Source organism: Gallinula chloropus (assembly GCF_964237585.1).
Source record: "Gallinula chloropus genome assembly, chromosome: 5".
In the NCBI taxonomy this organism is placed as follows: domain Eukaryota; kingdom Metazoa; phylum Chordata; class Aves; order Gruiformes; family Rallidae; genus Gallinula; species Gallinula chloropus.
In genome coordinates this window covers 522,258-535,053 of record NC_140090.1, presented here as the reverse complement: position 1 = coordinate 535,053, position 12,796 = coordinate 522,258, and the positions used below count along the sequence as shown (strand labels likewise).

Genomic DNA, 12,796 nt, shown 5'->3' with positions numbered 1-12,796 from the left:
CTGGTATCTATAAAACATCATCTGAAACTACAATCTGGAAAGGTTTGGCACCACTGAAATGATCTTGTAGATCAGCTTCCAGGAGAAAAAATCCCAAGCAAAACAGCTGCCTGAATTTGGGATGCTGGGCTGGTGGGAAGCAGTGGGGAAGCCAGCCTGGCTCGGACGGGAAGAGACTCGGCGCTGGCCTCTCCTGTGGAACAGCCGACACGGAGCTGGCCCAGCCTGGTTTAGAGAGCGAGTTTCCCCAGGAGACACACCAGCCTGAGCACCAAGTGTCACCCAACTGCCATCTGGCAGGAAGAGGCAGAAGCTAAATCCAGCCTCTGGAACCCCCACCCCACTTCAATACTCAGGTTTCAAATTTTGGCTGCCTTCGGGGGTCTGTCGCCCCAGCTCTTCCCTTGCCCTCTGGCACCCTTCCTGGAGCCTGCTCCTGACTGTGCACCCTTCAACAGCCAGACCAGAGCAACCCCCCTGGGTGACCCGTCCCAGCACCACACCCCCCGCTACCAGACTGTGCCAGCACGACCCCCAGTCGGGCTGTGAGAACCAGACACGTTGTCTGCGCCGGGGGTGCCAGGAGCAGGAGGTGGCACGTGCTGGTGAAACCCGAACGAGCCAGAACACCACAGGGGCTGCTGGGGGAACTCAGAGGGACCCACCTGCCCCATCCTCAGCTTCTCCTTCAGCCAGTGAGGAATTACCTGCCCGCTGCTCCGCCAGCGCCTGGAGGCGGCACAATGGGGCATTAACGAGCTTCCTGTAATTACCCAGACACACAACTGCGAGTGCGCCACAGATACTCATCACCCTGGGGAACCATTGGTGGAACTGCTGATTGTCACTTGTTTACAGGCATCTTACGTCAGGCTGGAAACATCAGCAGCTACAGAAGGAACCGACATCAATTTCCCTTCCATTGAACAGGATCCTGCTCAGGAGTTCCAGCTCCAAAATGAAGATCTGAAATGTTATTTCTAACTTGTAATTTATACTGAAAGACCAATCTGCAACGAGAAATGGCTGGTGTGCAGTAAATATAATGCAGCAAACTGCTTTCCAAATATAGACACAGGCTACGTTTCTTCTAATAATGACAGAGCCCCAGACTGGCCTGCGTGGGCAGGGACCACAGACCCCCCCAGAGCCCTCCTGCCAGAGGCAGGGACACCCCCACCCCCCAGCCCAGGGTGCCCCAAGCCTCATCCAACCCGGCCTTGAGCCCTGCCAGGGATCCCGGGGCAGCCCCAGCTTCTCTGGGCACCCTGTGCCAGGGCCTCCCCCCTCCCCAGGAAGGATTTCTGCCCCCCAGCCCCTCTCCATCCCCCTCCTGCAGCTGGAGGCCGTTCCCCTGAGCCTGGCCCTCCCTGCCCTGGGCTCCAGCCCCTCTCCAGCTCTCCTGGAGCCTCTTGGTGATGATCTAGGAATAACAATACAAATAACAGCATTCCTGACAATGAAGATTTAATAATTAAAAAGAATCATATTCTCAAGCAGCCTGGGATGAGGAGTTAGGTAAGTGGGATGTGTTCATGCACCTAACGCGATCTGAGGGGATGCTCTGCAGAGCTGCTCTGGGTTTATGCTGCCAGTTAAACACCAGAGCTCCCACTCCAGACGCTTCGTACTGGGTTGGGCTGTTGCATCTGTGGGGATCTTCCATGCACAGTGTCCAGCAAAGGGCCACGGGAAGCCAGGCTGCAGCCCACCCCCACCAAGTGGCTCCATAAGCCCCCACCGTGGCAGGCAGGAAGTGCTGCATGGGAAAGGTGACACGCTGCTTTCTGGGGGTCCCACCCACAGCCAGACCGCACCCCGAAGCGCCTCTGCTGCCCACGCGTGCGGTGCCCTACACCTCAAAGGCGGTGGATGCCATGTCCCTCCTGGGGAGCTTCAGGGGAGGGAGTTTGGGTAAGAGCTCCTTGGCATAAGGTGTCCTGTGAAGCCCAGCCTCTCGGAGAGCCAGCTCAACACGGAGCCTGGGGTCAGAGATGATCTGGGAAAATAGAACACACCAAGGATAGACAGAAACATAGCAGCGACTTTCTTGTACACAGAGAGTATCCTACAGGTTATCTGTGGGTGTTTACATTTTAAAAGCTTTAAAAGACAGTCAAACAACTTATGGTCAAAGGCAGAGAAGCTGCAGAGTGAATAAATAACCCTTATGTCACTGCACATACCTCAGTATTACCCTTTTTAGTATTAACGATCACAAACTGTGTTAACAAAGAGCCCTGGGACGAGCCTTGGCTGTCCTTCCTCAGCAGAACTCAGAGGGCTGAGAAGAAACTGAGCGACTTTTAATTCAGGCAACTCACTGTGGAGTCTATGACACCCCTCGTGCCCCTCACCAGCACAGCCCTGCCTCCAGCACGCTCTTAACCCCTTCCACCAGCCCCGGGGAAAGCCCAGAGCTTGTGTGCCTGGTGAGAGCTGCTGCACAGAGCAACAGTTACTGCCCAGGGAAAGGACATTCCACATTTGTCCACGGGCCAGCATTGCTAAGCTGCTCTCAGGCCCTTCTTCAGGGGCTGCAGTGGCCAGACAGCAGCGTGAGGCCTGGCATCTCCTCCCACAGCACCTGGAGCTGCCCCTAACCAACACCCTCCATTGCCAGCTCTCCAGAGCCCCACAGCTCCAGGGGGAGCAGGAGCAGGATACTGTGCTCACCAGGAGCCAGCCATGCAGTCCAAGCAGTGCCAAAATCCAGGGGGAACAAAAACAGGAGGAGGATGCAGAGAATTTGGGTACCAAACCCAAGTACCCAAGTTCAGAGCATCTTCGAGCTATGGCTTTTCAGAACCTCGTAGAGCAGCAGATTTGGGTCAATGTTAATGGCCAAACACAAACCACATCTCCTGTCCTCACATCATCTCCTTTACCCAGCTGAGAAACTGAAATGCTGTAGAACAGGAAGTGCTGAACACACATAGCTATAGGTGCTGTTCCATTTCAGCTCATTCAGAGCTGAAGGCAAGCTTTCTGTCAGTTACATCACAGCACTTTCTGCAAGTGGAATTTTCAGATTCCAGAGTGAGGAGAATTTCAAACACACAGACAGAGCAGATGGGAACAGTAAGGGAATCAGAACCCCCACTCTGATGTTGCTGTGTTCTGTTTGACACTGAGCTAGCACTGACCCCGTGGCCTGAGAACCAGAGCAGAGTTACTTCAGCTTTCTGCTGCATTCACCCCTAGCTGTTTTCTTCTCCTTTGGCACCTGCATATCACATCCCAACTGATGCTCAGTCTGGCAGTAAGATAGTCAAGAGACTATTTTTCTGCTTCAGAAGAGATCTGTGCTGTGCACAACCTTCCAGGATAAAGAATCCCCGATCACTCAGTGACCTGTGTCACAGCTCCTCAACACCCAGCTGGGAGAACCTTCTGCTGAGGCCATTCCCCTCGATGCTGAGCACCACGCTAACCCGGGCAGGTGAAAAGGAGATGCTCCAGTAAACACACTGAACTGTAAAGGGCGGGGGGTGAAATGAAAAAAGAGCAAACAGAGCAGGCAAAGCGCCCAGGGAGCACAGGCACTGCCCAGCAGCTTGTTTGCCCTCCCCAGCCACTGTTCAGGGAGAGCCCAGGAGCTCCATGCTGGACCTTTGTGGTCCATCCTTTGCTCTGCCAGCAGCTATCCTGAGTCACAGAGATGACCCCACACACTTCCCCTAACATGGTTTGGTTTTGGGTTTGGTTTTGGTTGGTTGGTTTGGGTTTTTATTATCTTTTAACACACCTTAGATCCTACCTCCTAGTATTGCTACTTGGGATGTGCTACTAACACTGCTGTCAAGATACATGCACCCAGTAACAAGACTACTGACAGTTACCTGCTGCTCACTGTATGTCTGCAACTTAAACAGCGGCTTCTGAAGTTCAAACTCTTCTTTGGCTCCAATGCCCATCCGAGCTTTAGATGCCACCGTGTCAGCCACGACTCTAGCTGGATCTAACCTTGCAGCAACAGCAACCTAAAACACAGGGTATGACAACAACAGTTGGTCTCTGCGTAGGCCTGAGGTGAGAGATGGTTGTTATCGATAGCACACGTGCTCTGAGAAGACAGTCATCTCCCTGGCTCAACAGTGTCAAAGGCTGTCTTGTACCACCCTGTATCCATACATCAAAGCTGTGAAGCTGAGCTCTGGGCTAAGGAAACCAGCCCATCCCAGCACACACACTGATCTTCACACCGCAGCAGCGTGCGGTCCCGGGGCAGCGGCCTCGCTCTGCCAGGGTGCTGTAAGGGACACTAAGGGACAGGCAGCAGCGCCCTCAGCTCTCCAGCAGAGACTGACACGAGCTCTGACGTTCACACCAGTGACCAGGAGGAACTGGCACGCTCATAACCCAGCAATGCCCACACTCCTGGAGCCCAAACTTCCCTCTCCTTCCATTGGAAACAAGGGCGTTGGGATGGGTAATTCACAGTCTGTACTGAGTCACACGCAGCAAGGGTGAGTGATACATCCCCAGTAACATAAGTCTTTGGGTATTCCTTAGAGGCATCTGTTTGAACTGTTTAATTTCCTGTGACTAGATCAGTATCAAGGATTCTCTCAGACACTAGATTGTGCAAGAGTCAGAGCTCAGAGTCTACAGATTTCAGATCCTTTTTTCATGGCTTATCTTCTTTGTTCTAGTATTCAGATATAGGCTAATGCAACTTTGGACAAGACAGATGCAAGAGCAAAACAATAAAAGCCAGGACACAATGGAAATGGTTAAACCCAGACAGATTATTTGAAGCTGCATATGATAATTTTTTCTCCCCCATCTCTTCATTAGTGACACCTCTGTCAAAACACACAGACCAGGTGACTCTACTGAAGAGCTTTCAAGGGGTGTAACACAGGGAATAAATACTGGTTAGAAAACCAGCAAAGTGGCCGCTACAACCCTGGTCAGAACAGTTCTGGAGGCGTTTTCTACTGAAAATAAGAGAACGGGCTCAGGCAGAAGAGACCAACAGCTCGTGACTCTCGACCAGGCCCATAAAGTCTGATGCAGAAGATGATGCAGTTCAGCCAGTTGTTATTAAAAATGCCCTGATAACCTAAACCACCACTGCTAATACTGAGAAACAGTTAATTGAGTCAGATGCTTAAAAGCAAAGCATTATGGACTGGAAATGAGCCCAAGTTCAGCAGCTTAAAAAACCCAACTGAAACAACAGGTCAGTGCTCCCTTCGGTCTGCTCCCTGCTGCCACGCTCGGCTCTCCCACGGACCTACCGGAGTACCTGAAGCCTGGGAGTATGTTTTCCTTTCTCCTTGACTTTGTGCCCCCAAACGCTGGAGTAAAAGCACTTATAAGCCACAAAGAGCCCATGAGGGAGCACAGAGAATCCCACTGGCATGTCCAGTGTGCCGGGGTGGATAACCCTGAAGCCAAGGACATGCTGAAGGTGAGGCTGAGCTGCATCAGGTACCAGATCTGTAACCCTGGGTGGTTCCAGCAAGGAAGGTGCTGCATTAGTGCCACTTCAGTTATCCAAAACCTAAAGGGTCTAAAGAGCACCTTCTCTCCCTCCCTGACTCTCCATTGGCTACACGTTTAGGCTGTGGTTCCTGGAGAACGTAAACCCCAGGTTTTCCTTTTAATCTTTGGGAGGGGGAAACCAAGGAGATTAGATAGAAAAGTATAAATGAAGTTAAAATACTCCTTCAAAACTCAGCAGTAAGGAAAAATAACCCAAAACCAACCACGCCAAACCACTACATTCACTATGACAAACATCAGCAAGCATGTCCTGGGATGTCCTTCTCCTAACAACATGCAGAGCTTTCAAAGAGTTAAATCTGCCTTAGGTGAGAAGCTGCCCAAGGGCTCTAAGTCTTCAGAATTTGAAAAGAATTTACATTAGTCATAAATCTTGCCTAAGGCTCAAGGCAGACGTAAGATTATAAAAAAAACCACCCCAAAATAAAATAATCAAACAGAAAAAATAGTACCCATCTATTTTCAGGTATCAACAGCTCCTAGAGTGCAATCTGACATCCTCGCGCTCCCGTTGCCTGAGCGACAGAGCACAGGGATCTGTGCCCTGACAGAGTGCCTGCCCAGGTCAGACCCACAGCTCCTGCTTGCTTGGTCACTGGTTTGCTTTAGATAGATTGTTCTTTTTCTCTCTCTGTAACATGACAGTGTGTGTGCATCGTCACCGGGTCCGGACCCACTACAGCCAGGACAAAGCACCTGCTGCCTGAGAGCGTCGAGGCATTTCGCCTTCTCCTCCGCCTCCCGAGCTTCCTGACGGGCCAGCTCCTTCCGCTGCAGCAGCCGCTCCTCCAGCAGCGCTCGCCTGAACTTCACCCTGCAACACAGAGCCACACACAGGGAAACCCCTTGGTCAGGTGTACCTCTGAGCTGCTGCTCGGGTATTTCCATCTGAGAACAGGTCTGGTGTTCTCTGTGTCCGCCTGTGAATCCTACAGCGGCTCATCAACACCAGAACATGCAGGGAATGCCTCTTCATTTGGATGAGTTACTTGGGGGGGAGATTTTGGGGAGGGAGGTTGGGGAAGTGTGACTTATTTTTTTAAGCAGCTCGGCTAACCTTTCTGATCTCATCCCAGGAATGCAGATTCCTCTCTAGCCTGCTTTATATAGCCCTGCTACTCTTTCCCCCCGTGTTCTTTGCCAAGAAGAAATGTTCTGACATCTGTGTATGCCAGAAGAGTTCTTTCCCATCGCCCTTTCCCTTAAAAGAAACATCTCTCCCAGTCTTGTTACTGGAAGAAGCAAGGAAGCCTGAGAACTACATCCTGACGTGAAAGGAGAAAACTGGGGGTAGCAAAGTGACCCTGAGACTTTCCCCTCACAGCAGCTTAGCCAGTGCTTCCTAAGGCCCCCCAGCCTGCTGCCACACGCCCCAGGCAGCTGCAGAGAACCTTTCCTAGGCTACTGCTGGTCCTTACAGAGGAGCTGGCATCACTGTGCCACACGTTCAGACACCAGCCTCCTCTTGCCCTTCAAAATGTGACTTTCCTTCAGAGAAAGGAGAAGAACAAGCCTCTCCAGTTACAGCTAAGCATGGGTTTCTATTTCCTTTCTTTCCAGCTGTAGCTCAGAGGAGTCTCTGACTCGTGCTACAGGCTGCAGGAACCAGAGCTAAGCGTACGGGTGCGCTGGCAGCTCCAGAGGAGCCCTGAGCCAACAGTTACTGGGACAAACAAGCCTGTCCCCAGAATAGTATGAAGCTGCCTGAGGATGCCCCAGAGACACTTCCAGTTCCTCACTGGAGCCACTCTAGTTTAGGCAGATGAATGCTTACAGTAACAATCTCCAGAGGTGATTTTGTTCCAGGAGAAAGCCTAAACTGCTTTTTACACAAAGAAAGTTTAATAAAAAGCAGATATTAATATTTTCCTGAAAACCAACACCATTATATCACAGTGAAAACCTTTCACTTGAGCTGACTGCTGTTCTAACACACTCCAGTGATACCAGGGACAGAACCCTGTTCCTCAGAAGCCTCTGTAATGAAGGAACCCCAGGCTTGCCCAGCCCAATCCCCACCACTGTGTCCCTGCTGCAGCTTTCCCCCACACGTACAGCACAGCTGAACCAAAACCCTGCCTGGCACTTCCATGCAACAGCAACGGGATCCACTGCCGGAGGGGGTGACATGTAGTCCAGGGCCAGGCAAGGTCCTGATGCGGCACCGTAGCCCCTGAGAAGGTGGCTCAGGCTTCCATGGCTGTTACCTGAGGGACTTGATCTCCTGCTCATGCTGGAGAGGCCAAGGCCAGCGTGGAGAGAGCTGTGTTCAGCTGCACAGTGGGGTCCTGCTTTGGAACATGCTCTCAGAACATGCCTGGAAAGGCTTTACCTGAGCTTCAAGCTCACAACGTCCACACCAAATGGAACTGTTCATTCTCTTTTACTCTATTCTACTCAGGAATATTTTAGCTTCTATTTTGTCAAAGTAACTGAATTTTATAGAAAAGCTTGAAATTAAAATGTCTTAATACTCCATTCTGGCTTTAAGTACCCCAGTAAGTAAGGATTTTAATAACTCCCCAGCTGAAAGTGAGCTGAGCTGATTAGTTGCAGTCATGCTGCCTTTCTGGAGCATTGTGGGTACACACTTGTGTCATTTTTGATAAGCATAATTTCATTAAAACCTGCTTTCAGACATTGTCTCATAAATATTCAATAGGAAAAATGACTACTGTGTTTCTTATGAAAACTGTAGCCAGACTGTTTTGAAAACGGGTTAGAGAATAGAGATGCTTCTTGTCCTGTGCCCCAGCCTCTCCCTGCACTGGTGTCAGATGACCAAGTCTCACCAAAGCAGCAGCCAGCATGGTGGCAGCCTGCTGCTGTCACAGCCTGCTGCTGTCACAGCCTGCTGCTGTCACAGCCCACTCGCTCCCACCAGTGACGGGATGGGCAGATCGGTGCCCGTGTCATTGCTGAGGCATCAGGCAGCTGGTGTAGAGAGGGGCTGGCACAGTGGTGTGAACACTTTGGGGGTACCCACCAGCCCCCCTGACAGAGGCACTGCGGCCACATCGCTGTGCACAGCCCATGCCAGCCCTCAGCCCTACAGATGTTCCCAGGCATCACAGCCTGAGCTGAAAGCAGAGCTACTGTGTGCATCAACCCTCTGGCAGCCTGCTGGCTCGCCCAGCTCTACGGGTGGCTAATGGCCAGGGACTTGCCCACAGAGTTTTGGACTCCTCCTGTTCTGTGTCTGAGCCTTGCTGGCGAGTGCAGGAGGGTGCTGGGGTTGTGGGCTGCAGGATGGGGAGAACTCGCGGTGGGGCGAGGGGAGAGGAGAGGCTACCGGCACGTGTTCCAGCCAGGAGCAGCTGTGACAAGCACCATGCAAGGGGGGACACGCTGCCCCTTCCCTGCCTGTGATAAATGCTATGACCCCAGCTGCACAGCACACAGCTGCCGTGCTCCATTCCTGCTGGCTGGGCAGAGGAGACGCTTGCCAAGAGCGGTGCCACCCTCACCGCTCTCACCCCTGCGCGCTGACTCCAGGGTTGCAGTTGACAGGGTCTGGGCAGATCTAGGTCCTAACCACAGCTCCCATGATTTATCTTAATGCTGCTGTACAAGCTTTGTATGAAATGACTGTTGGGTAGAGAACATCTCCTGTGCTCAGAGCAGAAGTCACAGCACAATCCCCAGGGCTCTGAATGCAGACAGCATCACTGTTAGGATTTTGTGCTGGTCTCAATACTCTCACCATCTTTCACTTGATCAGGAATTCATGTGAACTTAAACCTAGCAGGGCTTAAGCAAGTGCTGGGTAGCCAGCTGTGCAGACAAGAGTTGTAAGGCACCCATGAGAACCTGCAGCACCCCAGGAACTTCCAGGCCAGCACCCACGATGCCTGGCCAGCTGCGTGTCCCCACTGCCAGGCAGTCACGAACCAAAGGAGTTGGAGAAAGTAAATTTGCACTTAAGTCCCTTGAAATTCTACATCCAGTTTCAGGTGCCTTTGCTCCTTTTCTCTGACCTGGTCATCGCTCTGGCTATTCACCACCAATGAGACCTGAATAAATAATTAGAAACTCTCAGAAACTCTGTGCAGTATCCAGGCTGTATCTTGCACTTAGAGCAGTCAGCTCACACTCAAAAAACCTCTTCCTGAAGACACCTCACGTACTGGCCTGTGCCATGTTCCATGGTCAGCTCTGCAAAGACCCAACCCCAATTAACATGCTGCAGCAGGTGAAACGGGTGAGAACACCGTGAGTGTCCACAGGACTGCAGCTCTGCCCCCAGCAGTCCCTACACCAGCATGCTACCACAGCTCAGCACAGTGCATGTTTAAAATGCCTTACGCTGTGCTGGAAGCACTACAGGATCCAACAACAGACGCATCCCTCTGCCTGTGTATGATTAATGTCTGTGAAGGCTTTGAAGATGAAAAGCACTGAGTAATTCCAGAGCATTATTAACCTCCACAAACAGTGAGCATTTTTCTTTCAGCTGTTTCATTCTGTACAGCAATCAGTTCTGGGAATCCCAGCACTAAGCACTGACTGACTTTTGATTCATGTGGCCCAAAGGTGATTTCCTCTCCACTTTCCTGGTGAGCTGTGCCATTTTCCTACGGTTCATTCCCAACATTTCCATGCACAAGGGCAGGATGTTCCCCAGCCACACATGGCACAAGGGAGCACACAGGATAAAGCCCTGTTTCCCTGAGCAGTCCTGCTGAACTCTCAATGATTCAGGTGTGTGTGTGTGTGTGTGTCTCTCACCATGGGTAAAGCACTGCAGGGATGTTTAGAGAAAGGTACAGATACATTTGGGGCATGAGAATGCAGGCACTGGAGTTGAGCTGTCAGCGAGGTATCCTAACAAAACAAGACTAAAGTAGCATTTCCCAGAATGTGGGAAAGGTGAAGTTCAGTATTCTAATGCCAGTGGTACTTTAGCCCTGTTTTAATTACATTTTTATTTCATTTCTGGTACAGGCAATTTGTTTCATGCAAAAAAGGTTCACCTGCGATTTGGGAGCAACTGTGACCAGACTACACTGGGGGTTTTAGTGTTTCTCTGACAGAGGAATTCCTCTCTGAAATGAAGTGTTCCTTCCCCAGGTCACTAAAGGCCAAATTCCATAACAAAGCCTTGACAAAGCCTCACTCAACAGGCTGACGTCCTGAATTACATCAAGCATGTGGCGAGCATCTACAGCTAGATGCACAGTTTAAGACCCTGTAAAAGATCTTTGAGGCTGTTAAGTGCATAATGTGATCTTCTCACTTGCCTCTCAAATCAAACAAACCTGACTATAAATAACTTTACAAGGTGGGAATGTAGAAGGTCTTATTCCCCAGCTACAAATGAAAAATCAGGAAGGGAGCTGGTTTCCATGTGCATATCCTATCATCAACAGTCTAGCACTCACAAAGGTCTAAAGCTTCAAGAGATGTGAATTAATTCAGACTAACAAATCAGCTGCATCCAGGACACGATCATGGTGCAGGCCTGGTGCACAGACTGGGGGAACTGCCAAGCAGAGAGAAAAAACCAACTTATTTTCTTCTAATTTCGAAAGCTGGGAGATCAAAACAAATTAGATTTTAATACTATTGATACTGTAGCTATTCATGTTTAATTTGTTTTACCTTTCTCTGTCTTTAACTGCTTGCTCAGCCATTAATTGCCTTAGCTCCTCCAGACGCTGCAGCTCCTTCTCCTCCTGTTCTCGCCACTCCAGCTCTCTCTCAGCCCGGTACTTTTTCACCTTGAGTTGGCACAAACACAAAGTAGCAATCGTTCCGAGACAGGGAGAACAAGTACAGTTAGAAAAGCATTAACGTTCAATATCCAAATGCGACCTTTTTAGAAAGAAATGGACATTTTAGAGCAGCAGGTGCCAAGAGAAGCTTACAGGGAGCATGAGGGGGTGAGGAGCCCCCACTACAGAAATCTGGAGTGTGGGCAGTTTGATGGGAACACCATTTTCAGCTTTGCAGACTGAAGACAGCCCTTTCCTCTGCTCTCTGCTTTCCTGCTCTGGCATCAATCCTTCACCACCGCTCTGTCCTGTGAGCAAAAGCACCCTCAGTTCCTCGCAGGGCTGGGACCAGAGCAGCCCAGCCCAGCCCATCCTGGCTGCTGGGCAGAGCCTGGCCAGGAACAGGAGGTGGCTTGGGGTGGTCCTCATGTAGCCAGGGGGCTCTTCCAGAGCTAGACTGGAACCTAGCAGGGAAGTCATCGTGGTTTTGCCCCCACCAGGAGCTGAGCACCACACAGCCACTTGCTCTAAGAGGGAGGTGAAAGAAAACCAAAACCCAAACCTCATGGGTTGGGATGAGGAGAGTTTACTGGGGCAGCAGAGAGACAGATATAATAAATATAGAACTTTACAGCAGAATATACAGAACTGGTGATACACAATCCAGGGTCTCACTGAGCAGCTCAGCCCACACAGCTCAGAGCCATCCAGAAACCAGACCATCCCTGAAACTGCGTGTCCTGGAGCCGTGTGCTCCTCGCCACACCAGCCCCCTTTATGCTGAGCAGGATGTGATTGGCATGGGATACCCTCTTTGGCCAGTTCGGGTCACCTGCCCTGCTTGTGTCCCCCCCAGCTCCCTGGGCACCCCACTTTCTCATTCGCAGGGCAGGAGGAACAACTGAAAAGCCCCTGACTGCTGGGCAACACCTAAACCATCCCTGTGTTATCAGCATCCCGACTACCACACAGGCATCCACCAGCTGCTAGGAAGGAATTAACTCTGCCCTGGCTGAAACCAGGACAGAAGCTTATAGGAAAGATCAGGGCTTTGGTCGTGTCACTGAAATGGAACTCCAGATCCTTCACTGGAAATAATTCTACCAGACCCCGCTCCTAAGCCCAGGGCAGCTCCCCAGAGCCAAGGGGTGGGATTCACAAGCTGGAAATCCCACCCACTGTACAAATGCGCCTGGAGAAAAAACTGCTGCTGGGGTACTTCCCAAAGCTCCTAAGGGTGACCTGAGCTACCCTCACCGCCAGCTCCCAGCCTGCCAGAGCAGGTTTATTTAAACACAAGAACAACCATCACCTCTCATCTCTGAAGCACTAACTTCAGAATGTTTTAAATACAGTTTTCAAGAACATCTGAATCACACTGATACTCAGCAGAACCACTCCAACACTGCACTCCTAAGGGAAACAATCAAAAGATCTATATGCAGTTAAGGAAAAAAGCCCTTCAGTTTATCTAATTTAAGCCACCGATTTTCAGGAAGGGTTCAGACATCTGTAGCTTGGGACCTGTGTGTGAATGGAAGTTCACAAACTGAGGAACACGCTCAGGA

The 12,796-nt window shown here is 50.9% G+C and overlaps 1 protein-coding gene across 1 annotated transcript in view; it reads right to left on the bottom strand.

Annotated features, from left to right (window-relative positions):
• Positions 1-1,450: 1,450 nt before the first annotated feature.
• The window catches only part of CCDC148 (coiled-coil domain containing 148), a gene marked incomplete at its 5' end in the record, with an annotated part of 62,048 nt that continues 50,702 nt past the window's right edge, over positions 1,451-12,796 (bottom strand). Inside the window, 4 exons of the mRNA XM_084265656.1 lie at positions 1,451-1,999; positions 3,843-3,983; positions 6,211-6,328; positions 11,116-11,234. Coding sequence (XP_084121782.1) covers positions 1,853-1,999; positions 3,843-3,983; positions 6,211-6,328; positions 11,116-11,234 — 525 coding nt within the window. The 3' untranslated portion in view covers positions 1,451-1,852. The remainder of the gene's footprint in view (positions 2,000-3,842; positions 3,984-6,210; positions 6,329-11,115; positions 11,235-12,796) is intronic.